The sequence below is a fragment of the Mus musculus genome, chromosome 5 (genome assembly GCF_000001635.26).
Source record: "Mus musculus strain C57BL/6J chromosome 5, GRCm38.p6 C57BL/6J".
Classification (NCBI taxonomy): domain Eukaryota; kingdom Metazoa; phylum Chordata; class Mammalia; order Rodentia; family Muridae; genus Mus; species Mus musculus.
Genome location: NC_000071.6, coordinates 149,263,492 through 149,290,843, shown reverse-complemented (window position 1 = coordinate 149,290,843; position 27,352 = coordinate 149,263,492). Strand labels below are relative to the sequence as shown.

Sequence of the window (27,352 nt, the reverse complement as noted above, 5' to 3'; positions counted from 1 at the left end):
TGTTGAACCCACATAAAAGCCGAAAGAGAGGACGCACTCCAGATTGTCCCCGCCCTCCACAAGTGCACCACAGCACAAGCACATACACACAACCACACACAAACACACTCACTCGCACACACTCACAATAATAAAGATTCACAGCCTATAGAATGGGAGAGAAAATCTGTGCACACATATATACCTAATATGATATTAATATCTGGAGTTTATAATGGAGTAAAAAATTAAACACCAACAAGCCCATCAATAAATGGTCTATTTGTTCGTTCTCAAAGGACTAAATACAAATGGCCAGTAAATAATTGAAACTGTGTTCAACATCCTTGGACATCAGGGAAATGCAAATTAAAACTGCTTTAAAGTCAGCTGTGGTGGTGCACACCTTTCAAAAACAAACAAAAGCAAGACCGCTCTGAGATGTCTGTTCATCTTCATCAGAACGTCTACCATTGAGAAAAAATGATTAAGACAAATGCTGGTGGGAATTCAGAGAAAAGAGGAACCCTTGTCTTGTCTGATGTCTTGTAAAATGGAGAAGAATATGTGTGTGTGTGTGTGTGTGTGTGTGTGTGTGTACATATGTAATATTTGTATGTAATATATATGTAATATAATGTCATATATATAATGACATTTATATATATCACATTTGATCAGCCTCACCAGTGGGTTCGTGCCTGAATGACCCTGAGTCATTCAGAATGCTTGCAGAATACTTGCAGACCCATGTTTATTGATGTGACAGTTACAATGCCTAAGACATACAGCCAGAATATGAGTGGATAGAGGAAATGTAGTTTATATACACATGAGATTTCATTACAGTTTACAAGGATGAAACTGTCACATTTGCAGGAACAAGGATTCAACTAGAGTAACATAAGCCAAATCAGGAAGACAATAGCATGTGTTTTCTCCGATAAACGGTTATAGATGTGTGTGCATGTGTGCACACATACATATGTCTGTGTGTGTGTGTGCATGTGGGGGGGTCTGTGTGTGTGCATGTCTCTGTATGTGCCTGTGTGTGTGTGCATGTGCACATGTGTATATGTGTATGTGTGTGTTTGTGTGTGCACATAATGCACACATGTATGTGTCTGGGTGTATATGTCTGTGTGTGTCTGTGCACATGCATGTGCACATATGTCTGTGTGTGTGTATCTGGGTTGTGTGTGTGCGCGTGAGTCTGTGTGTGTGTTTGTCTCTGTGTGTGCACATGTCTGTGTGCCATCTATGTGTGTGTCTGTGAACACACATGTGCATGTGTGCATGTATGTGTGTATCTCTGTGTGTGCATGTATGTGTCTATGTGTCTGTCAGTGTGTGTATGCATGTGTGTGTGCAACGAGAAAATAGATATGCAATTGTGAGAGGGAGGAGGTAGAAAGGAAGGATAGACAAGAGGGACAAGGAGATCTATGTGACAAGAATGCAAAGGGAGACTTTTGGGGACAAAGAAAATCAGCAAGAAGGACAAAGAAATGACAGAGAATGGAGGTCAGGATAAAAACCAGGCATGGCAATGTATATGTATGAAAGGCTCACAAAGACCCATTTGTAGACAAACTAACTTGGTTATTGGTTGGTTCTGGAACCAACCAAGCCACCAGGCTCTCCTGTGAGGGATTTTCCTGATTGGGTCATTTGTGGTGGGAAGACCCACATACAAGGACATGGAAAACAGAAGCTTTTGCCTTTTGCCTGCTTGCTCTCACTCATGCTGACAAGCTCATCTATCTCATGGCTGTGGCATCCCTTTTGGTAGTAGAACTGGCTTCTTTGGGATTCCAATGTAGACTGAAGACCAGCAACTCTCCAGGAATTCTCCAGGCCTTCAGCACCAGCTTGGGGCTGCTGAGACATCCAGCCTTCTGGACTGAGCGACTACAAATTCCAATGTGAGACAGCCACCAGATACAATTTAGTAAGCTCACCAACTATATATATGGCATATATATGATATATATATATATATGCATGTATATATATACACACATATATATCTTATAAATATATTTATATTTATGAAATAAATTTATAAAATAAATACATGTTATAGAAAATATATAACATATAGTAATAAATATATTTATATATCATATAAATATATTATATATTTACATATTGAAATAAAATGTGTATATAAAATAATAAATTTAAATATGATATATATTTAGTACTAAATTATATATATATATAATTTATAGATGTGTGTGCATGTGCATTATATATATATATATGTGTGTGTGTGTGTATATATATATATATATATATACATATAAAATCAGTGCTGCCCCTTCAAGAGAACTCTAATATACTATCCCCCCAAAATTAAGTTATATAAGGAAAATCAAACTGAGCTCACTGTGCATGGCCCCAAAAGAACACCTTTCCTGTTAGCTGCCTTGGACATTTGACTACACCCATGTCTTCCAAGATTCCCTCTTTGTCCCAAAGACACCTAGCTGACAGCATTAGAAATCTGTTCATTGACTATAGCCAGCAAGTGACCTGTGAATCCATTTTGTCATGTTTGTTTGGTGGCCTGGCATTATCTTCAACTCTTAGAGCACATTGTAAGCTGCATGATGCAGTAATATTGGGCATGATCCTAGTGAATTAAGATCCCAACCTAATCCAAATATGGGACGGGGAAGGTACTCAGTCAATAAAAGACTCTTGAAGACGTTAGCGTCCATATATGGAAATTGTGATTTTAATTATCATCATGTAGGTTGAAGAAACACTAATAGCTAATACAGAAATATCACCCCAATCTGAGCCATGGGCTTAAATTTTGTCTATACCCTTTATTTTAGGAAAACACGTGTCTGATTACAAGACATCTTCAGAAAGCAGGATAAGCCAGGAGAAGTATAGGCTGGATGTAGACAATAAATCCTGGGCCACCGCCGCATTCGAGGGGTGGAGCTAGCACAAGACATTTTTCTTCCCGGAAAAGCAAAGTTAACGGATGCCACAGAGCCCCGAGGGCAGCAAGATTGACAGCATCTACAGCTTGAAGAGGAGCAGAAGCCTTCGCGGCGTTGCGTTATGATGCGTCTCTATTGATCTGGTGAGCGTCCTTCTCTGTCTCCAGCAATCAGGGGATGAGAAGCAGCGGGGAGATCGTCGTGCTTACCGTTCTGATGTAGTTCTCAAAGTCGCTTCCGAAGAAGAAGATGAGGTAATGGTTGAGTATCCCGGCGAAGGACATGAGGAACAGGAACAGGATGATCCGCTTGCCGAAGATGTAGCCAGGGGTGCTGCGAGAGAAGGGAGGGGGCCGTAGATGCATCACAAACGACACCCAGTTCACCCAGTGACGCCGCCACTTCCAGACACGGGGCGTTAAATTATTCCGCGTTTACTCGCTCTATTTACCCACTTACTTCATAGCAAGGATGGGCACGACCCTCCTGTAATTAAGCACTGCGCATGCTTCAAAGCCAGGTGAAGGAGCCCGCCTTCCAGCCTGCCATCCTTTGGGCTCAGTGGCTCTGGCTTCCCTGAGTTCTCTTTTTGTCCTTAACTCCAGGTGACAGAAGGCTGGCAAGGCCTAACTGCGCTCAGAGAGTCGGACTGAGGCTCGGGAGCACCGTGGACTCATTAAGCCCTCTACAGGGTGTTCCCTGTCAGGAGCGCCTCTAAGGCTCTCACTGGAGGCTGGGGTGTAATGAACATTGTGCTCAGGAGATGGTTTAAATACACCGGTGAAGGTGCTTCCGCCCTCGAGGGTTCAACCTTTCCCTCCTGAGGTTGCCTGGGAAGAAGTCAGGTTGGCCCTAATGAGAGACAAGTACCCAGCGATGGAAACACATCCCAGAGGAGTGAAAGAAGTTTTAATCTCCCTTTCTCATCCCCTCCCCTCCCCTTCCGTCCCCTCTCCTCCTCTCCCCTTCCCTTCCCTCCTCTCCCCTCCTTTCTCTCCCCTCCCCTTTCCATCCTAAATATTTTACACAGAGCATCATCATTTGGAGATAGGAGGAGATTCCTCATGAGAAGTGACTGTCTAATGGCGTGCCAAGGCTACCCATGTCCTCTGTCCCTCTGCAAGACCCTTGGCTGCTGGGCCTGGGCCCATCTGAGTGGCGCTGACATGTCTGGAATAGCCAGTGAAACGGTTTGTCAAGATAAGATTTCAGTAATGAACCAGCAATGGCATGGGGCAATCAGCCCTGATTTGGAGCTTAGAGCAAAACCAGCGGGACAGGTGAGCTCCAGCTGACACAGGCTGTTTCAAACTGTCACAGAGGGCACCAAAGCCAGCGTCCTGCAGTCCCACATTGCCTTACCAGAAATTTTAACTAGTTGAAAGGAACCCCAGAGGCTCTCAACTCTCATAGCAAGCAAGTATTTGCTCAGCTGTTGGGTACCAACCTCCTCGCTACTCTGTCATCCGCAGACTAAGAGCATCAGCGTGTGGTGGGAGCCTAGCAGAAGCCCAATCCCCCAGTCCTTCTCAAAGCAGGATGAAGCCCGCTGCATTCAACAAGCTCCCTGTGTGACACACGGACAATGGAAGCCGAGAAGCCCCACTCTTGCTAGCTGGCTAACAACTTGGGTAGAAAATGTCACTAAAGTCCCATATGTTGAAGGGTGTCCAGTTGGTGGCACTATTAACAAATAATTGGGATCACGAGGGCACCGGCCTCATCAGTTCATAGCTGAACGGGCTTTTAGGAAGTGGGGTACAATCAGAGGGTGTAGGTCACTAGGTCTCTTTCTCTTAAAATTCTGTAATGCTGTCTGGTGATGTGTGTGTGCACATGCCACAGTGACTATGCTGTCCAGACAATTTTGACTCTTCCCAACACGTGAACTGCAAGGATAGAATCAGGGAGTCGGGAGTTAGGGGCAACGGTGGGGGTGTGGGGCGTAGCCAAAGGAAGGCAAGTGCTGAGGAAGGCTGGGTGCAGCTCAACTCTAGACAGTGCAAGGATTGTCTGTTGTCCGGGGCTTGGAGATTTCTACATCTCGTATCCTCAGCACTCCTGGAGGTCCAAAAGAACCCATGGTAAGATGCAAACATTAGCTCTCATTTCTCTTGACGATGAGATGCTTAATTCACAAGCGGCCTGGGAAGTCAGACCTACCTAAAAAGTTATTGCCGCCCCAGACTCCACCACGGAGAACAGCTGGGCGTGCAGGTGCAAGCAGTGTACAGCCCGGTGTGCTAAAACACCCCTAGGAATCAAGGCTGTGCGAAGGAAAAATTTAACAGGAAAACCAGGCAACTCTCCAGCTGTATTCTCAGACTCCTTAAATTTCTGGGACGTGGGAATCTTAGTCTGTCCTCCTTTCATCCAAGGAGGTCCCGACGAACCTTCAGTGGCAGTCAGAGGGTTGCTCCACACCCTCCTACTGGGAAAGCAGAGGTCACATCAGGTTCTATAGCACCCTGGGACCTACCTCTGAGTTCTCTCTCCCAGATAGCCGACAAAGTATTTTTGCCTCACAAACAGGTACATCAGTCCGGCGAAGGCGGCAGGGACTAAAGTGGAGAAACGAAAACACACACGTCAGTCTCGCGGTCTCCCAAGCAGTTGTTCACACAACAGTACCAGTGGTTAAGCCATTAGTGTCTGACCACAAAATCCAGCAGAGACCTTGGGTTCTGTAAGTGGAGGCTAGCAAACTGCCTTCGTTCGGGTTTCTGTTGCTGGGAAAAACATTATAACCAAAAGCAACTTGGAAAAGAAAGGGTTTTCTTTGGGTTTACACTGCCACATCACACTTCAACATTAAAGGAAGTCAGGGCAGGAACTCAAAGCAGGAACCTTGAGTCAGGAGCTGACACAGAGGCCACGGAGGAGCAGTACTTCCTGGCTTGCTCCTCATGGCTTGCTCAGCTCGCTTCCTTACACAGCCCAGGACCACCAGCCCAGTGATGTCACCAGCCATGTGGGAGGGGCACTCTGACACCAGTCATTAGTAAATATACTACTCCACAGGTGTGCCTGCAGGCCAGTCTGATGGAGCCATTTTCTCAATTAGGAGTCCCTCTTTCCAGATACATCTAGGTTTGTGTCATGTTGGCAAAAACAGGCAGCATGAATACAGTTCAAAAACGAGTCACAAGACTGGGAGGAAGCAGAGCCTAAAGAATAGATTGCCTCAGCAGCTCTGTGGCATCCTACACGTGCTGGCTTAGGTACCAGCAGTAGGGCATCCTTCAACGTGTTTATCTCTGGATATGGGAAGTTGAACTCTGGCAGCCTGGGGGAGTTGCATGGGGCATCAGCTGGGAAGGAACGCAGGGAATGTTCACGCCTTCAACCAAAGCCCCAATTTTGAGTCTGGTTTTCTTGAGATGATACTCTGTGTCCCTGGGGTTTCTGGTACACAAAGCACACTTTCCGGCCTCTAGGGAAGGAGTTCTCTTTGCATTCCAATCTCTGGGTAAATAAATAGCTGCTGACAGCACCCCAGTCACCCTCATAAAATCCTAAATTTAGCTTTGGGAGCTGAAAACACCAGTATCCTACGAGTAGGGTGATATACTGGTCATGTGTGTGAATAAAGACCTGGCACAGCTCTCCTACTATGTGTTAACAAAGACTGGTCACAACTGTCCCTCTATGTGAGGATAAAAGTCTGTCATAGTTCTACTATGTGAGAATAAAGGTCTGTCATAACTCTCCTACTATGTATGGACAAATGTTGGTCACAACTCTCCTACTATGTGAGGATAAAAGCCTGTCATAGCTCTCCTACTCTGTGTAGATAAAGGCTGGTCACAGCTCTCCTACTATGTGTGTAGAAAGGCTGGTCACAGCTCTCCTATTATGTATAGATAAAGGCTTGTCACAGTTCTCCTACTATGTGTGACTAAAGGCTGGCCACAGCTCCCCTACTATGTATAGTCAAAGGCTAGTCTCCTACTATGTGTGGGAAAAGGTTGGTCACAACTCTCCTACTATGTGAAGATAAAAGCCTGTCACAGCTCTCCTACTATGTGTGTAGAAAGTCTGATCAGAGCTCTCCTATTATGTTTAGATAAAGGCTGGGCACAGCTCTTTCTACTTTGTGTGGGCAAAGGCTGGTTGCAACTCTCCTACTATGTGAGGAGGTTGGTTATAGCCTTTCTATCTTTTAAGAAAGAGTGTTGGAGTAAAAATAGAACTATGTGAGCAAAACCACTTTGAAAGCCTCCAGCCTTATGCAAACACCAAAGTAGCTTCCATGAGTGAGAACGTCACACAGGCCAGGCACTTTTGGCTCCAAAGCCACCTGCTGACTGGGGCAGCTTTCCAGTCTCTGTCTTGCAGGAGAAATCTAAGCAAAGAACAAAGGTCCATGAGAGCAGCTGTCTTTCCCAGGTCACCTCTGAACTTGGCATAGGCCTGGAACATATAGGCTTTCAATAATACTTATCAAATAAATGTTTAGTGAAGTCCACAAGTATCACAAAGGTGGCTCTGATTTCTAGATCTTTCTGATTTGATTTCAAAACCTTATTATCACTGCCACCAGCAGCATCAATAACACTTACGGAGTGCCCATTGTTAACTTGAACCATATGGAAGAAACACTTTTTATTTAACATTTATTTTTATTTTATGGTACCAGTGTTTTGTCTGTCTGTGCACTACATGCATGCAGTACCTACAGGGGCCAGGAGAGGGAGCCAGATTCCCCGGGAACTAATGTTACAGATGGTTGTAAACTGCCATATGGATGCTGGGACTTGAACCTGGATCCTCTGAAAGAGCATCCAGTGCTCTTACCCACTGAGCCATCTCTCCATTTTGCATCTTGACAGAATACAAGTTTTCTCTCTTGTGGTAGGTATTGTTCCCTTTCAGAATTTAGACTGCCTAGGAGGTGAGCCTCTGGGAGGTCATTTTGATGATATTTATTTGATGTGGGAGAATCCATTTTAATTTTAGGCAGAACCATTTCCTAGATGGGGTACCTTGGCTGGATCTAAGTGGAGGAAGCCGACTGAACCCTCACATGCATTCACGACTGCTCTCTGTCCCTGATTTCAGATGCTGTGTGACCAGCTCCCTCAGGCTCTTGTGACATCTCTGCTGGTAATGGGGTGTAACTTAGAATTGTGTGCTGAAATAAACTTTTTCTCAAAAGAAGAAAAAGAAAGAAAGTAACACTTTTTGTGGTGGGGTCAGAAACATTGACTGTCTTAGTTAGGGTTTTACTGCTGTGAGCAGACACCATGACCAAAGCAAGTCTTATAAAGAACAACAAACATTTCATTGCAGCTGCCTTACAGGTACAGAGGTTTCGTTCAGTATCATCAAGGTGGGAGCATGGCAGCCTCTGTGCAGACATGGTGCAGGAGGAGCTGAGAGTTCTACAACGTCATCTGAAGGCTGCTAGGCAGCTTCCAGGCAGCTAAGACAAGGGTCTTAAAGACCATACGCACAGTGACATACTCCCTCCAACAAGGCCACACCTTCAAATAGTGCCACTCTCTGGGCCAAGCATATTTAAACTACCACCATGACATTCTCAATAAAGCTCAACTGTTATGTGCCAAGAGACCCTGTCAGGGGCTTTAGGCACACCACCTCCCTTGCTCAGCACAGGGGCTTAGACATGAGTACTAAAGTAGTCAATGGTCCTACTTTACAGTAAGAAAACCTAGGCTGACAAAAGTCTCCCACCCCCCACCCCCAAAAACACTAGGAGTGGTGGCTGGATGGCTCACGCCTGTAATCCCAGAACTTGGGAGGCTGAGGAGAGATCGTGAATTCAATGTCAGCCTAGGAAACATATCAAGGCCCAAGAAAGATGGGCTGGAGAGATGGCTCGGTTGTTAAGAGCTCTTGCTGTCCTTCCACAGGACTAGGGTTTGATTCCCAGCACATGAGCCCACTGCTCTCAACCTGGATCTGACGCCCTCTTCTGGCCTCCAGGGGCAACTGTGTTCATGTGCACAAACCACATACAAACACAGACACAGAATTTTGAACAAAATTAACCATGTTTTAAAGAATCTAGAAATAAGGGAGGAGGAGGGGGAGGAGGAGGAGGGGAAGGAAGAGGAGGAACAGGAGGAGGAGGAGGAGAAGAAGGAGGAGGAGGTGAAGGAGGAGGAGGAGGAGGGGGAGGAGGAAAAAAAAACCTCTGAGGCTTGTCCTAATTCCTAAAAGCACAAGATTGTCACAATTAATTATGTCACAATTAGTGATTTGCTTTGCATAATGTTTTCCCATCTGGACAGTTCTGTTCTGAGTCTTGTTGGCCCATTTCTCTTTAAGTGGGAATTTAACATAAGCTAACAGGCAACAGGTATGGAAAGGGTTCGTATCCCCTGCCTTCTGCAGGGAATAGCAGAGTCCTCCTAAGCCTCAGATTAGGGCGGTGTGACTCACAAAGCAGGAGCAAACCCAGTCTCTAAAACATCCGTTCTCAACCTGTGGGTCACCAGCCTTTGGAGGTCCAATGACCCTTTTAGAAGAGGTCGCCAAAGACCATCAGAAGACACAGATCTTTACATTATGATTCATAACAGTGGGGAAATGACAGTTATGAAGTAGCAATGAAATAACTTTATGGTTGGGGTCACAACACTGAGGAACTGTGTTAAAGGGTGTCAGCATTAGGGAAGTTGAGAACCATTGCTTTAAAAACAATGAAATTAGTCTACAGCCATACCACCCTGAACATGCCTGATCTCAGAAGCTAAGCAGGGTCAGGCCTGGTTAGTACTTGGATGGGAGACCACTTGGGAATACTGGGTGGCCCTTTGTCCATCAGATCTTGGGATGGTCTTCAGAGTGAGAGTTTTGAAGTAGAATAGTCTCTGGGGCTCCCTTCACCCAAACAATTTGTATAATCTACTGTATTCATTTAAAAAATGGCAGCGATCAACTATAGTTGACTGACGTGTTTGAGCCCTGGCAACACGGATGTTTGCTTTGACAGATGTAAATTTCCAGGGCTCTGAAACACACTCAGACGTCCTTTGTATTCACGTAGCTGGAGAGGCGGCAGCAGATTTATCTCGTTTTATTCAGACCCAACAAGACTCATAACTCCTCGAATGCGGGTTCTTTGACTTGATTTTTCAAGCCCATCCATTTTTATAATCTCACTCAGGGTAGAACACGGAAAATGGATGATGAGCTACTGAGAGCCTTCAGGTGCCAAGGGAGGCTGTGCGGTGTCTCTTCAGTGGTCTCTGCTGCCCATAGGACTGAGTCTCACTCGTGGAAGCATCTACCTAATTATCTTCTTTTAATCTTTAAAGGGGTTCTTTTAGGGAATAAATTTTTCTGAGACAGGGTTTTTTTGAGGGTGTGGGGTCAAGCCAGGGTTTCTCTATGTAGCCCTGGCTGTCCTGGAACTCACTCTGTAGGCCAGGCTGGCCTTGAACTCAGAGATCTGCTTGCCTTTGCCTCCAGAGCACTGGGATTAAAGGTGTATGCCAGTAAGGAATTCCTTTTTATTACTTTTTAATTTTGTGTATCTTGGGGGGGGGGGGGTATGCAGTACCCATGGAAGTCAGAAGAGGCCGTCAGATCCCCCTAGCGCTTGAGTCACAGGCAGTTGTAGGCTCCCTAGAAAAGGTGCTGGGAACTGCACTCTGGTCCTCTGCAAGAACAGCAAATGCCCTTGAATCACTGAGACACCTCTCCAGCCCCCACCCACCTACTTTGTAATGGTCCGTTGGTATATTATTAATCCTCATACAATCAGGACAGAGTTGGCATACAGTAAATGCAAAGCGTATTTACAATCTAAGTTAGTACAGTAAAAGAATGCTTAGAAAAACTACAGGATTTAGAACTGAAAGACCCAGACTCTGGATCTGCCCAGGGCACTCATCAACTGAATAACCCTGAACAACTAATTTTTTCCCCTAAGGTAAATTGTCCTTGCCGGTCCCAGGGAAATTCATTATCCACTCTAGAGCCGTGTGGAAAATTATAATAACCCCATGTTTGTCAAGGGATCGCTTCTGGCCTCTCTGTATGGACCCTGCTGGGCCACTGAAGCTGTTTCAATCACACTGAGCCACTACCAGGTAAACGCCAGTCTTAGCCAGGGCTTTCGGTGCTCAGTCTCCAAACAGAGCTCAAAGCATATTATTCCGGTTTCCGTTCATTGCAGAGGATCACTCGGAATCAACCTGTTCTTCAGATTCGTTGAAGTCAAGGCTGTGGGCAGTATGCTTACCCATGTTCGGCTGGAACCCAGCCGGCGCTCGGTAGATGCATGCCCGGAGAAGAGCCACCACGCTGGAGCTTATTAACAGAAAAGCCAGCAGCAGCAGTCCCAAAATAGATCCCTCGGGCGCTCTCATTTACAATGCCCTTGTATCTGAGCTAACCCTGCTTACGGATTCTGAGTCACATTTAGCCTTAAACCACCCTTGTCAGAGCAGCGCTCTCAACCAGCCACCAGGGAGCAAGCATTAGCAATGCATTACCACACCACGCTGCGCCCTCACCGAGCATGCCCGGAACTCAACCTCCCCAGGGCTCTCATCTCTCCAGGGCATCCTGGATAAGAGCTGTGGGTCCGGTCAAGGCTATTCAACAAAATACCTGCCCTCTGAACCCCGGAGAGCTGCACATTATACAAAGAGAACTCACAAAGGGAGGGGAGTCTCAGGTTACCTTGGCTGCAAAGTAGTCCTGCAGTCCAGAGTACCACAAGGAAAGTGGGGTACGCATCTACGCAGTTCTGGCTGTGGGGCAAACAAGGCAGGAAAAAAAAAAATCAGAAAGCATGTGACTACAATGTAGCTTGAAAATTACCTGGAGAGCAATGCAGACACGAGGTGTGGTCGCGTCTGAATGGGAGCGGCAGGATGAAGATGCCCAACTAAGGGAAAGTGTGTCGGTAGACAGCGGCAGGGCGGGTGGAAAACATGGATCCCCAAAGTGTTAAAGAAACCAAGGTTCATTCACAAAAGAAGATGGGAGAAGGTCGTCCCTGCTCCCCAGCGGATACTGCCACTGTATCCCAGACACCATGCTGCTGTCTGACATCCCTTACAGGAGAGATCCCACATTCCTGCCACTGAACTAGATGACTCTGGGTTTGCTTTAGCTACGGTAACATGTAGCCACCAACTCAGTGGTTTAAGACAGGACAAATGCATTGAGTTACCATTCCAGAAGCCAGAGTCTGAAATGAATCTCCCTGAGCTACCATACAGGTGTGGCCAGGTCCGCATCCTCTCTGAAGCTCAAGTGGGTAAAGGGGTATTCCCTTGATTCTCCAGACTCCGGGATCCCAGTATTCCTTGGCTGCTGCCCTGTTCTGATCTCAAAGCCCAGGATGGCCAATGAGCCTTTCTAACGTCAAACCTTTCTCCTTCTTGTTTAAAAGATTTTATTTGTGGGGCTGGAGAAAAGGTTCAGTAGTTCAGAGCACACGATGTTCTTCTAGGAAGCCCAGCCTTAGATCCTAGTATTCATCTCTGTTGGCTCACGACCACTGTAACTCCAGCTCCAGGGAATATATCACCCTCTTCTGGCATCTTTGGGTACCTACATCCACATGATACACACTCACATACACACACACACACACACACACACACACACACACACACACACACACACACAGAGTGAGAGTGAGAGAGAGAGAGAGAGAACTGACTCAAATGAGATTTTTTTCAAAGCTAATCTGAATTTTTCCACATAATGAAATTACAGTCTCCTAGGAAGAGGTTAGGTAGGGGCTGTTATTCTGCCTACTGTAATTACAATCCTATTCGGATGAGACACCAAGGCCTACAGCAGCTGAATAACTCTCTAGGGTTCTCCCTATTCCCCCACCCCCCACCCCCGGTTAGGGATGGGGACTGAGGAAGGCCAGAATTCACACCTGCCAGTCTAGTCTCCAAACCCCTGAGAGATCTTTCACTGTGTAAACAGTAAGTGTCCTTGGGTGCAGCCTAGTCCTTCCACTGAATGAAACAAATATGTAAATATGTAGATATGCAAATTCACAAATATGTAAATACGCAAAAGCAACAGAACAAACCTATGAGAAGTGTTTGGGGAGCAACATGAGACTGTGTGAAGAACGGCTGATTGGCTCCGTCTTTGTCCTTGGCAAGACTTTAACAAAGCTATTTCTCTGGGTGGGTTCAGTTTCCTCACTCACTAAACGAAGGGTGTGGCAGCAACTGTGCCTCTCTGAGGCTAAGTCAGTGGTGTAAAGCAGAGGTTCCCAGGTGGGCCCCATCCCAGCAACACCCACGGCATCTGAGGGCTTACTGGATGCTCAAATGCCTGTGCTACCTCAATGTGTGGTGTTAGAAACTGGGCAAGGACCACAGCAACCTAGGCCTCAGCAAGCATTCCAGGTGGTTCAGTACATGATGCAATCCTAGAGCCATTGGTAAACAGGGTTTGGAGCTATACATTTAAAAGCCAAAATGCAATGTTCAGGCTGCTTCTTGCTAGGGTCTCATGTCTCAGAGCCAATAAGAAGTCAGCTCTTTTGAGGATGGGTACAGTAACCCCATATAGTTCGTATATTGCATATTGGCATATGTTAAATGTTGATCCCCCCAGAAAGCAGTGCTAAAAATACTTCAGTACACAAAGCAGAACCCTGCTGGCCTTATGGGGTCTGGCAGTCTGGATCCACACAAGTTCCATAGGTCTAACGGACACAGACTTCCAAAGGGCAGGAGGTCCTTACACGTGGCCCGTTTACAGTTCCTTACCTAGTAAACGGGTCCAAAACGCTCCCAGTGATAAGGCTGTCTCCCTGCTTCAGCCTGGTTCTTTTGTTTGTTTTGAAGTTGTGGTTTGGGGGAGGGGGAGGTGCGTGTCCACGTGCACATGTGTGCACACGTGCATGCGAGCAGCTATGTGTGGAGGACAGAGGTTGATGTCCTGTGTCTTCCTCCATCACCCCCCACCTTATTTTTTTTTGAGACAGGGTCTCATTGAATGTGGAGCTTGTCCATTAAGCCTCCCCAGTGTGAGGCTACAAGCTCTAACCACTACCCCTGGCTTTCTTCTCTTTTCTTTGCTTGTCCATTCACGTGATGGCTGAGGATTGAACTTCAGCCCACGGCAAGCACTTATTGCTTGAGTCATCTCTATAGCCCTTGAAGTGGTCATTTTGGCTAGGTAATGAAAGGAAGGGGGTCCCTAGCTGCCCAAGAGTCTGTACCTTAGAGAGAAACACCCAGTGACTAGAGTAGGCTCTCCACTGTCCTGCCTGTATTTTTGTCACCTTCTTCCAAATGAAACATGTTCTGTGTAGAGCTGGTATATCTGAATGAAACTTCCCCCCAAATATTACTATTACATTTCTTTTCCGTTTGAATAGATTTGTATCTTTCCTATTCTTCTTCAAAACAAAACTGGCAAACCCATCTCGACTCTCGCTTCGAGGCCTAACCAGGATCTGCTCAGCTGGTCTTGCGGTAAATCGCCACGCTGTATTCAAGCTGAAGTGCCAGGATCTGCCTGTTTTGTAGAGAGACCGAGGCTACCTTCTCTTTCCTCCCCCCCCCCCAACCTTTGTAAATATAATAGAGGAACAATTTAAAATTCTGTTAGTTTGTTTGGATTAAGTTAAGGTAACGAAATACCAGGACACCGTTGACATACTATCGACACCAGCCAATAGGCTCCTTGCAGACTTAAAATTACTATACCCTTTTCATTACTACACCCTGCTTGAAAAGTGAGCTCCCAGTGGACACCAAGAGGGGCTGGAGTATTGTGACATTAGCGTGACGTTTCTCAGACTGTGTACTGACAAAAAAAGTGAGGAGGAAGGGGGAGCCACTGTGGTTAATTATGACACCCCCTCGTGGTGAGGTAGACGGTCTTTAGCATGTTGGAGCGTCTCGGGTACCACAGGAAGCACTTCCTTCCTGCTGTAACATTGGTTAATGACCCATGAACTTGGAATCTCGGAACACACTTCAGGGAATTACACATCTCTGAACACCTGTCTCAGCTCACACCTACACTTATCCATACTCACAAGGAAGAGCCTGCCGTCAACTAACCAAACTTTGACACAGGCTCACTAGCTGAGCTTATGTGCCAAGACCAGAGGCACTGAACTACATTCTCTGCACTGAAAGAGTCAAGGTCCAGCCTAGAGCAAGACAGGTGGTCAGACAGGCTGTTAGTCAAGGGTGTCTGACCTGCTGAACTGCACTGATGTTGGCTAGGGCATCTGTTAAGCCCGGCCTCTCAAGCTAGCTATATCCCGTGAAGGTCATAGCTCATGCTAAAAATAACACACCTTGGGCTTTTATGTTCATCAGTAGATATCACTTGACTTTCATAGCCAAGATTTCAAAATATTCATGATCCTACCAAAATCTGGGTTTTACAGCTTATGACAGATATGTTTGTGGGGTAAGTTGTGTACAGTACTGTCATTCTGTAAGAACAGGTACAACTTCACATCTTAAGTTTTAAATAGTAGGATTAAATGCATGCTTTTGGGATAAGGAAATGTCTTAGGGGTTAAGAGCACTGGCTGCTCTTGCAGAGGACCTAGGTTTAGGTCCCAGCACCTACGTGAGGCTTACAAGCCTCTGATAAGTTCAGATCCAGTGAGCTGACTCCCTCTTGTGGTCTGCATAGGCACTGCACACACATGGTGCACAGACATGCATGCAGGCAAGGCATTCATGAACATAAAATAAAAATAATTGACTATTTAAATAATCCTTTTTGTTGTTGTTGTTCCTCCACCTCTTCTTGACTCTTCTAGAGGGCCCTGGAGGAAAGACTGTTGCTGTGGCTTTCTGTTAGAATATCATCACCGCCTTCCTGGTGTTCTCCAGGCATAGGCAGACAGCCAGTATCCGGCTACACAGATCTCCAGCCTCTTGCGCAGCCTCCATGGGCGTGGCCAAGTGCTTGTCGACTGAAGGAGGAAGCGGTCCTCAACAGAACCACAGCAGTGTCTGAGCAATCCCTATCTGATCGAAAACTCTCTTCCCTTCGCCAACCTCTCCACACACGACTTCCCTATCTGCTTATTCTCCTTCACCTCACAAGGCTGAGTGATGAAGACTCGTGGATTTTGAAAACTGGGCTACAAGCCAGGCAGTGGTGGCACACGCCTTTAATCCCAACACTGGGGAGGCAGAGGCAGGCAGATCTCTGTGAGTTTGAGGACAGTTACAAAGTCCTCATGGTCAGTTCCCCGAAACACAACAATCACTCAGCGCTAACCTAGCACATCTTCTTACCCTTGGAACCCCCACACCATCATAGAATTTCTAAACCACTCCCACAGGCCATGCAGCTCAACCACCAGCCTTAGATACTTCTGCAATTTGGAGGCCAGCAGCCAGAGGAACCCTGGGTTTGTAGAAACAAAGTTTTTTTCTCTCCTGGGGGCAAGTGACAGACGTGAGATAGCGACAACCTGGCATAAGTGATACACATCTGGAATCCCAGGGCTGAGTAAGGCACAGGCAAGAGGACCACACATCTGAGGTTAGCCTGGCCTACACAGAGAAACTATGTGGAAAGAAAGAAAGAAAGAAAGAAAGAAAGAAAGAAAGAAAGAAAGAAAGAAAGAAAGAAAGAAAGAAAGAAAGAAAGAAAGAAAGGGGGAGAGAGAGAGGAGAGGAGAGGAGAGGAGAGGAGAGGAGAGGAGAGGAGAGGAGAGGAGAGGAGAGGAGAGGAGAGGAGAGGAGAGGAGAGGAGAGGAGAGGAGAGGAGAGGAGAGGAAAGGAGAGGAAAGGAAAGGAAAGGAAAGGAAAGGAAAGGAAAGGAAAGGAAAGGAAAGGAAAGGAAAGGAAAGGAAAGGAAAGGAAAGATCACCCAGGGTTGCTTCATTCACTGCCCATTGCCAGTATGGTGGAAACTCAGCTTCTAAGAATGTGCATGTGGGCAGGGGGTGGGGAGTGGGGACAACACACAGGCGGGTGGAGGGGTGGAGTCCATAAAATCTCAGGGTCACTGTGAGAAAGTAATCATCTGCACAGAGGGACACTACTCACCCCCCGCTGCTGGAGTCTGTGGTGGTTTTCTTTGAGCAATTTTGTCCCCAACCCTGATCAGAGATATCTTCATATCTCCCGCTCATGACATTTCCCAGGGACCCTTTTGTGTTATCTCCACAGAAGGATGATGCAAATACATTGGTGACAACCTACATAGTCATCTCCCTCTTCTTCTTCTTCTTCTTCGGATGGATTTATAATGCCTCTTAAAGTCTTTGAATGCCTTAGATTGACATTGACAATTAGGGAAGCCAAGCTCTAGATGGTAACAAAGAAATCTCCCTGTGGACCCTGCAGCAAAGGATGCCCTTAAGCTGGTAGGAGTATCTGCTAAGGAAGAGTGGGCAGGTGGGATGGAAAGTGAACATCCAGGGATGATCTGAAGAGGTTCCTAGGATGGTTGTGAGTGTTCCAGATGAGGCGTGCATCAATTTATAAGCTTAAGGACAAAAGGAGCCCCAGCTGGGGAACCTCAATGGAGAAGACCCTACCTGGGATGTACACATGCCCTACACCTCACAGAGAGAGTCTCTATGAGAAGTCATGCTCGCCTGAGAGCTCTGTCTCATCCTCATCCCTCAATCCCTTCAGTCCACAGGGAGCAAAGGGTAGCTGAGTGGGAGCCCCACTGGCTGCTCACACATCTGGAAGGGGCCTCAAGGGCTTTCTGAGTTTCCTAGAGAAACTCTCTGAGTTTGGTCCAATTGTCGGTGGCCATGATTTCCCCCCTTGAAAGTACCTTAGGAAGAATCAAATTCACTCCTGAGGTTGGAACTGACACCCACTCTCAAGGTAGCCCTCTATCAAAGCGGGGAGCCTGTCCTTCTGACTAACGGCAGGTATGCCTAGCTGACCCCAAGATGACTTAAAGGACAATCATGTTTGATTCATGTCACTTCAGGTTTGCAAGCCAAGTAGAACTCCACAAACCTCTTTCCAGAGCCACTCATGTGTCTCCCAACAGCTCTTCTATTCAAAAGTCAAGGCAAGAGGGCAGGGGACTTGCTCAGAGCCTCCGCCTTTCTGTCCTCGGTTTGATTGCTCAAGGGGCCCCCCTGTTATGAAACTCAGTGACGTCATCCAGACCACCACTGGACAAGCCCAGGGTGGTGTGTGGAAGACACTTCTTGAGCTGCTGTGTGAACATCTGGCTTGAGTTGAAGGGCTTCAACACCCACAGGAAACTGGTCAGTGCAGGCACTAAAGGCTGCCAGGGCGTTACTGGATCATAGAGACCACACCTCCCCTCCCCCATCACACTTCCTTCCTCTAAGACTAGGGAGCACCAAGATGAGGAAGGGCATCCAGCAGCCTGCCTCCTGAACACTCTGCAGGTTGGCAGAGGCAGATATTGCATGGGGGATAGTCTCATTCCGCCATGCCCATGTCCCCACCATTATTTTAGCAGCACCGGAGTTTAAACTCACTTGGCAGTGTAGACCCGCTCAAAGGCAAGAGTCCCGGTCCTCTGGAAGCTTCTCCCATTATGCGCCTTGCTTTCATGCTCCACCTTGTGGGCAAAGAACGCTGAGAGAGAGAGAGAGAGAGAGAGAGAGAGAGAGAGAGAGAGAGAGAGATCATTCTTTAACTGTTTTGCTAAAACATTGTAATGCTTCCTGGATTTGCTGTCCAGTCTTCCACATCCTCCCTACCAGAAACGTCACTCACCAAGAATGTTTCAGGCCCCCTCACTGATGCATTTGGTGGCGCGGGAGTGTCACCAATTTGCCTTAAGAAACTCACAGTTGAAAGATATTGACAACCACAGTGGTGGCACACGCCTTTAATCCCAGCACTCTGGAGGCAGAGGCAGGCGGATCTCTGTGAGTTTGAGGACAGCCTGGTCTACGGAGTGAGTTCCAGGACAGTCAGGGCTACACAGAGAAACCCTGTCTCGGAAGGGGGGTAGGGAAGAAATATAGATAACAAAAAAAAGTAGACATGGCTCTACAGAATGTTCTACGTCAAGGAGATTGATTAAATATGCAGGGCTTGGAAGGGTCAAAGACAGTAGTTCAATTTATTGGTCTTGTCACAGGGTGTCCCGAGAAAATGATAACTAAGATGAAATCTGAAGACTAGGTAGGAATTTGCCAAGTGGCTGTAGGGAGCAGGGGGTGTGCGGGGAATCGGCTGTGCTCCAGCAGAGAAGCATATACAAAGGCCAGAAGCAAGGATCATGTGTCTGTGACTCAGCAGGTCCAGCTCCAGACAGAAGATAGACTGAGACAGGACTTAGGACTGGGCAGAACAACAAGTGTCGCTAAAGGGGTGGAGGTGGTTGGTGGATGATTGTTTTTAAGGGATAATGTTCCAATTATATAGATTAATCTAATTTTTAAAAATGTATGTGGGTGTTTTTCCTGCTTGGAAGTATATGCACCATACATGTGCAGTACCCATGGATGCCAGAGGAGGGCATCAGATTTCCCTGATCTGGTGGTATAGATGGTTGAGTGTGAGCCACTCTGTGAGTGCTGGGAATTGAACTCCTGTCCTCTGCAAGAGCAGCTTAACAACCGAATCATCTCTGCAGCCCCAGTGAATGATTATTTCAATAACGTATCTGTTGTCTATTACCATAAACCAGGTGGTTAGCTTGCATCTGAAAACAAAATAGACTAAGATAATAGCAGAACAGGAGACAGACAGCAGGTGAACGGAACAGAACGCATGCAGCCGTGCATTGAGCTACGGACAAAGGAGATGGAGGGAGCTGGGGTGTGGCCCAGAGGAAAAGCACTTGCCCAGCACATGAAACTCCCCTGACCCATGCAGAGACCTGGGTTTGATCCCCGGCATTGTATAAAATGAAACGTGATGGCAGACACCTGCAGATACATCGGAAGGTAAAAGCAGGAACATTCAGAGCGTTCAGGGTCATCCTCAGCTATACAGTGAGTCTGGGGCCAGCCTGAGATTAGTGAGACTCAGAGGCGGGGAGGGGAGTGGGAGAGGGATGGGGAGGGAGAGGGGGGAGAGAGGGGGGAGAAGGGGAGAGAGAGAGAGAGAGAGAGAGAGAGAGAGAGAGAGAGAGAGAGAGAGAGAGAGAGAGAGAGAGAGATCACCAACATGCAGAGCACTGGATGCCCTGAGTGAGGCTCATGAGCCGAGACCCAGAGAAGCCAAGTATCTGGAAATGCCCATTTGGTTTAGAGAAACTGCTGGGTCCTGGTGGGAGCTATGTGACGTGAACAAATAGAGCCACTTATGGGCTTATGTAGAATAACTGTCTCTGGTGCATCTGGTGCTTAGAGAAGGCAGACCCAGCATGGGTAGAACCCAAGAGCTGACAGAAGCCATGGCTGTAGTAGTGTAGGAGAGAGAATCCAGAGGGTTTGTCAATACAAGGGACAGTGCAGAAGGGCTTTGCACAGGTTAGGGGAGTCCTCTACTGACCAGACTACAACCTCTCTCTCTCTCTCTCTCTCTCTCTCTCTCTCTCTCTCTCTCTCTCTCTGTATGTGCATCTCTGTCTTTCTTTATCTTTCTCTCTTTCTATCTGCCTCTGTCTTTGTCTGTCTGTCTCTCTGTTCCTCTCTCTCTGTCCCTCTGTCTCTGTCTTTTTCTCTGTGTGTGTGTGTCTCTCTGACTCTGAATCTCTCCCTCCCTCTTTCTCTGTATGTATGTCTCTGTCTTTCTCTGTCTGTCTCTGTCTGTGTCTCTGTCTCTATCTCTGTGTGTGTGTCTGACTCTCTCTCTCTCTTTCTCTCTCTCTCTCTCACACACACACACACACACCAATACTCTTTTGTAGAAATATGCACATTTTGAGCACGTCCAAAGGGCTGCTTGTGCAGAAGAGAGCTTGCCACACTGCAGGGGCCCCCCTCACTGACTCCTCATGAACTCTCTCAAGAGGGGGGTCCTTCTGCTCTGAAGGCAAGGAGATGGGGAGGAGCTCAGGCTCAGAGCTGCTGAATTCCAGCCTAGCTGAGCCCCTCCTCTTGCTATCATTTAAGTCCGTCCATTTGTCCTCTTGCTATCATTTAAGGACATACCTGTCTGCTCTAAATGTCTCCACTAAGAGAAAACATAATAGAAACTCTAGGCATCTCCTTTCTCAGGACTCAAAATGTCCTCTCTTGCCTCCAAACACAGAGGGCAGGCTGGTGTCATGGAACTCAAAGGCTAGTTATCTGTGAGCGCGGGACTGAGCTACACCTCTCTGTCAGCCTCATCTGCCCCTTCGTGGTCAAAAAAGCAAAGCCTTTCTTTTCGCCCCAGGGACAAACCCTCTCCCTGCTGTGCAGGTCCAACCCTCCCACCCACCATCCTCAAGTCCTCAAGTCTGTTTGTTCTCTGCTGTCCCGACCCCTTTAACTTTCAAGGTCTCCCGTTCTCGGGGTCACCTAAAGATACCTGCAAATCCTTCCAACCCACAATTCCAAACGTGAGCATGTCTTCCTCAGTCCATCTATGGCTGCAGCCTCTCCCTCTTTTACCTGCTTTATGCCTCGACAGTCTCCCTAACTCCTTATAGACCTCGAGGCAACTCCGGAAGCCACGCGGGCAAGGACCATGTGTCCTCCTCTCTATGGCTAGCTGTTAATATTAAACTGGAACCGGCAAGCAAATGAAAGACAAATACCACAGGTGGTTGTCAAAACAGTTCCTCAGAATTCACCACAAAGGGGATCCTGACAACCCCTGGACCTTCATCTAGAAAGCCTCGGGGAGTCATCACCTACTGCATGGAGGGGGTCAGGGGAGTCATCACCTACTACATGGGGGGGGTGGTCAGGGGAGTCATCACCTACTGCATGGGGTGGGGGGAGGTCAGAGAGATCCATAAGTTTCTCAAGGTCACATAGAAAAAAAAAACATGGTATTTCAATTCATCACTAAGGAAATGGGAGCCGGAGAAGTAAACAAATAGTTTTTATGAGGCTGTTTTAACACAGCAGGAGCTGGTGGGGTTTTCAGAAGCTATCTGTCTATGGCAGTGGTTCTCAGCCTTCCGAATGCTGCACCCCCTTAATGCAGCTCCTTTTGTTGTGGTGACCCTCCCAGCCATAAAGTTATGTTTGTTGTTACTTTATACCTGTAGTATCGCTACTGTTATGAACTGTAATGTAAATACCTGTGTTTTCTCGGTGACCCCCTCTGGGGGGTCGAGACCCACAGGTTGAGAACGACTGCTTTGTGGTCCTCATTTCAGAAAGAGCCCCTGTAAGGGAGGAGGCAGCTGTGAGGTGGAGAATGGGGAAGGATGCTAACTCATCCCAGTTTCTCTCATCCCTTGAGTGGCCTTTCCCTGCTGTCTCCATATCCAGGACAGCTCTGCTTCATCCATCTTCCTCCAGTTACCTGTGAAAGTCATTCTTCCCATAGACAGATGCCCCTTGGGTGGAGTTGCTTTCCCAATAAATCAACCCTAAACCAGAAAATTTTGAGTAAAAAAAAAATACACTTAATACAATAACCGGCTCAATGCTGCAGCTTAGCCTGAACCTCCTTAAAGGTGCTCAGATACTTCCTGCAGTCTATGGTCAAGAGCAGAACTGTCTAACACAAAGCTTGTTTTGCAATATGTTCACAAACTTCACCGCGAGATTTACTAAAAGCAAATGGTGGGATGGTTTTATAGGCATCTTTCTTGCACCTTAATAAAACCGAAAAATCAATAGCGGGACCGCAGTCAGGGTATCTATTGCTGTGATGAAACACCGTGGCCAAAAGACACGTTAGGAAAGGAAAGGGTTAATTGGGCTTACACTTCCATATCACTGCTCATCATCAAAGGAAGTCAGGACTGGAGCTCAAACAGGGCATGAACCTGGAGGCAGGAGCTGATGCAGAGGCTATAGAGGGATGCTGCTTACTGGCTTGTTCCCTATGGCTTGCTCAGCCTGCTTTCTTCTAGAACCCAGGACCACTAGCCCAGGGTGGCCCCACCCACAGTGGGTGGGGCCTTCCCCCATCAATCACTAATTTAAAAAATGTCCTACAACCAGATCTTATGGAGGCATTTTCTCCATTGAGGTTCCCCCACTCTGATGACTCGAGCTTGTGTCAGGTTGACACAAAACTAGCCAGGACAGTTACGTTAGAGACAATGTGCATGGTTTTTCCAGGTTTGCCTCAGGACAAAGCTGTTGGTCCCTTGGCAGGAGAAAGCCTTAGCTTCTTGACAGCTGTGTGGGGAAAGCAACTGGTCTGTGATGACTCAGGACTGGGTTTCTTGGTTTCTCGGCCCTCCCAGATCTGCATCCTGCTGCCTCAGACTGGAAGAGGGTAATACATTCAGTCATCGTGATGACTAGAGTATTTGAGGGCAGAGGGGGAAGTCACATCAGGCGGGCTGGGCCCTGCCCATCCTCAGAAAACTCAGGGTCCCCAAGAGTGTAAAGCCACCACTGCACCTCCTTGTCTGGGACACAAAGAGTGTTCAATACTTGATAGCAAAGATAGGAATCTTCAACAGTTACAGAAGGACCTCGAGCATGGCCTCGGGTCTCACTGGGAGCTCGGGCTCCTCCCTGACAGGAGAGCATCGCTGATCCAAAGCCACTGTGCGAAGCCTTCCTGCAGGGCAGCAGCGGCTCTTGTCCTGATCACAGGTGGGAGGGCTCTGTGCCATCCCTGAACCCGTGATACTCTGGCTCCATTTTGTTCTACCCAACTCTTGGGGGTGCTGAGGAAGGGAGGGGACCTTTGCTCACACAACCTGGTCATTTGAGTGCCTAACACGAAAGGATCTCCAGTCTAACCAGGAGCCTTGCCACTTCCCCCTGATCTGTTTCTGAAATGAGAGGACAATGGTGAAAGTGAATTTGAACTTCCTGTTAAAGCCGGTTCCAACTGCACTGGCAGGGGCGAGGGCATGGCCCACTGTGCACCGATGCCAGTCAGATACAGTGCGGGGTACAGAGGAGCAGGAGAGAGGGGAGCTCCTACCAGGGCTGAGCAAGCACTATCCCTGCCCTGCCCAGACTAGGGGTTTCCACTGCTACCGTTCCTGGAGGACAGCCTTGCTTAGCATCCCACCATCAGTTCACAGAGCCAAGAGAGCCCTGCATGAGAGAGACAGCGGTGGCTTGAGGAACTGGTGACTTAAGGAAGCCACTTGTTCCCTCTCGGGCTTGCAAGCTGATTAAGTGTGATGTAGCATGAAAAGGGTTGGGTCTGAGCACTCCACACTGTTGCTGCATAGAGAAAAACATGCTTATGGTGTGCCAAACCTGGTCTCTCTGATTTGGGAGGCCAAAGGGGAAGCCTTGCTCTGTGCCCAGTCAAAGAAATCCTAGCATCTCCACAGTCAAGATCACCATAGCATCCCAAGGTGGCTGCGTATCCAAATCCCAAGTGTAACAGTACAGAGTCGTGAGAAATTACCAGGAAGCCATGGATGCTGCCCTGAGTAATGACTCCCCAATTTTTCTTAATAAATTGGAAAACACAAAGCCACTGGTGTCCTTACCCAAAAAAAAGTCAGCCTGAAACATTCCAGGCAGAACTTTAAGGTGACAGCCCTACACAGATCTGTGTCCTGCTTAGTTCTTTAACTCTTAATTATTTATCTTAAACTATAGATAGATGATAGATAGATAGATAGATAGATAGATAGATAGATAGATAGATAGATAGATAGAAAAACAGACGTGCGTGTGTGTGTGCGTGCGTGCATGCGTGAGAGTGTGTGTGTGTGTGTGTGTGTGTGTGTGTGTGTGTGTTTAATGGCAATACTAAGAAATAGGAACATTTCCCCAGACAGACAGATGATAGATAATAGATAAATACATAGACAGACAGACAGATAATAGATAGGACTTATATATAAATAGATGATAGGTAAATAGATAGATGTGAGTCGTGAGGATCATGAACCCTTTGGGGGTCAAATGACCCTTTCACAGAATTCACCTCAGATCATTAGAAAGCACAGGTATTTATTTATATTACAATCTTTAACAGCAGCAAAATGACAGTTATGGAGTAGCAACAAAAATAATTTATGCTTGGGCGTCACCACAACCTGAGATACTGTGTCAAAGGGCTAGGAAGGTTGAGATAGATAGATGGATAGAACATGACTGACTGACTGACAGACAGACAGACAGACAGACAGACAGACAGACAGACAGACGTGTGTGTGTGTGTGTGTGTGTGTGTGTGTGTGTGTGTGTGTGTGTGTGTGTAAAGCTGTACACCAAAAGGCTGGGGCATAGATGTGTAGTAGAGAATATACAGAAGGTATGCAGGGCCCTGAGTTCTATCCCCAGGACCACAAAACAAAACAAAACTAAAAATAGCCTTACGCATTGTTCTTTGATGTTTCTTCAAAAGAACTTATTTAAGTACAGAAGTAAAAAGATGATAAAGACTTTCTCCTTTATAGCTCGCAAGACTACCCCTTGCCTGACACAGACGACAGACGACCTGGGTCCTGCTGCAAATTGGCTCATTCAGGCGGGTGTCCAAGGGAGCACAGACCCCCACACTCTCTCCAGGCTGGCCCTCCTCTTCCACCCTTCATGCCCTTGCTCCACCAAGACACTTGGGCCAAGTTTCTCACCAGCCCTTCAGGTTGCTCTCCATCCTCTGCAAACACACCTGACATCATCCTTCAAGTGAGAGAAGGAAACCCCAAACTCACACAGAACAGGACCCACCCCTGCACACTCACGTACACAGCAATAAATACAGACGTGTGCATAGTGCACACAGAATGGTGTGTGCCTGGCTTCCAGCACCCCTGCTCTCCCTGAGGAAGGGCCCTTACCATTCTGGACCACGCTGATGAGGGTGACAAGGGCCAGGAGCACAACGTTGCCCACAGCCTCTTGATCCATGCTTGCTTCAGGCCCGCCAGAGACAACCAGGCTGGTGCTAGCACCTCAGCCTTCCTGCGCAGAAAGGGGAAGTGCCAGGCTGTGCTCTGCCTTTTACCATCAGTTTCCAAAGGTCCCCAGCACAGCCACTCAGTGCTCCTGCTCCTCCCCTTGTCCCCCTCTTCTTCCTCCCCCTCCTTTTGTTCCTGCTCCTCCCCTCTTCCTGCTCCTCCCTTTCCCCTTGCTCCTTCCCTCTTCCTCTTGCACTACCCTCTCCCCTTGCTCCCCCTCCTTTTTTGCTCCTCTCCCTCCTCCACCTGCTCCTCCTCCTATTGCCCCTTCCCTCCTCCTCTTGCTCTACCTCCTCACTTTGCTCCTACTTCTCCTCTTGCTCCTTTTCCCTCCCCTTCTTCTTTCATCTCCCTTCCCCTTTCTTCTCTTTCTCTCCTTCCTTCCCTTACTCCTCCACCTCTTGCTCCTCCCATTCCTACCCTTGCTCCTCCTCCTTCTTCTGCCTTTAGTTTTCATTCTTCCTCTTCTAATTGTTATTCAACAAAGTTGCAGGACCTGTGGTTTTGAGTTACCTTCCAGGAGTCACAGAGTCAGAGGGAGAGGGAAGTGCAGCGTATTCTTTGATGTTGCTTACTATGGGCAGCCTCGCTAGGAGCATAAGCATGAAATCTGGACCCTGCACAGCACGAGGAGCCCGGAGCCACTACCACTTCTTACACTGGCAAAAATAAAGAAAAGGGAAAATGAGATTTAAAAAAAGAAGAAAAAGAAAAGGAAATAAAATGAATACAGCACCAAAAAGACGTGCGTCCTGAGTATGCCCTTGGTTCTTTGAATTCCTCCTGGTAAATAAATGTCATTTGACACATTGTACAGTGCAGAATAGCAGCCACATAGGCTGGGGTGAATGGATGGATGGGTGAATGGATAGATGGGTGAATGGGTGAATGGATGAATGGATGGATGGATGAATGGATGGATGGGTGATTAGATGGATGGGTGAATGGATGGATGGATGAGTGGATGGATGGGTGAGTGGATGGATAGGTGAGTGGATGGATGGGTGAAGGAAAGAAGGAGTGAATGAATGATAAGACAACCAGTGGCTCCTTTCCTGCAATAAAATAAAACTATGGGACTTGGGAGACAGCTTCATTGGAAAGTGTTTTCCATGCAAGCTTGAGGACCTGAGTTCAGTCCCCACATCACCTAAGAAGCCACGTGTGGTAGAATGTGTGTAACCCCAATATTACAGGAAGAGGGGCAGGAGCATCCTCAGGCTCACTGGCCAGCCACCCTAGCTTAATGGAGAGTCCCAGGCAGGGAAAGACCCTGCTTCAAGAGATAAAGTGGATGGCACTTGAGGAACTAGAACCAAGGTTTGCCTCTGCCCTCCACAGACACATACATGTGCATACACGCACGTGCACGCACAAAAAAAGTCAATAAAATAAATGTTAAACTTCAGCTAAAGATTAAAACTAAACCAAAGAATACATCAAAAGTCAGAAACAGGGAGGCTGGAGAGGTGGCTCAGCAGTTAAGAGCACTGACTGTTCTTTCAGAGGCCCTGGGTTTAAGTCCCAGCACCGGAATGACAGCTCATAAGTGTCTGTAATTCTAGTTCCAG

The 27,352-nt window shown here is 47.3% G+C and overlaps 1 protein-coding gene across 2 annotated transcripts; it reads right to left on the bottom strand.

Moving 5' to 3' along the window:
• Positions 1-2,690: 2,690 nt before the first annotated feature.
• On the bottom strand, positions 2,691-25,840 carry Alox5ap (arachidonate 5-lipoxygenase activating protein). Of its 2 annotated transcripts, NM_009663.2 has the most exons (5): positions 25,662-25,840; positions 18,364-18,463; positions 11,598-11,668; positions 5,419-5,500; positions 2,691-3,272 (listed from the first exon to the last, which is right to left on the bottom strand). In NM_009663.2, the coding sequence occupies exons 1-5, from the start codon at positions 25,729-25,731 to the stop codon at positions 3,110-3,112; spliced, it is 486 nt and encodes a 161-aa protein (NP_033793.1). In that variant the 5' UTR covers positions 25,732-25,840; the 3' UTR covers positions 2,691-3,109. The 2 variants fall into 2 exon arrangements, with proteins under 2 accessions (NP_033793.1, NP_001295391.1); NM_001308462.1 differs by lacking the exon at positions 11,598-11,668.
• Positions 25,841-27,352: the final 1,512 nt, after the last annotated feature.

What these genes read in the sequence shown, in the direction of transcription:
- Alox5ap (NM_009663.2), bottom strand. Translation starts at nt 25,731, where the DNA reads ATGGATCAAGAGGCTGTGGGCAACGTTGTGCTCCTGGCCCTTGTCACC. An exon ending in GAGCGGGTCTACACTGCCAA is followed by an intron (nt 11,669 to 18,363) that starts GTGAGTTTAAAC and finishes TTTGCCCCACAG; the next exon opens with CCAGAACTGCGTAGATGCGT. An exon ending in CTGGGAGAGAGAACTCAGAG is followed by an intron (nt 3,273 to 5,418) that starts GTAGGTCCCAGG and finishes CTTCTCTCGCAG; the next exon opens with CACCCCTGGCTACATCTTCG.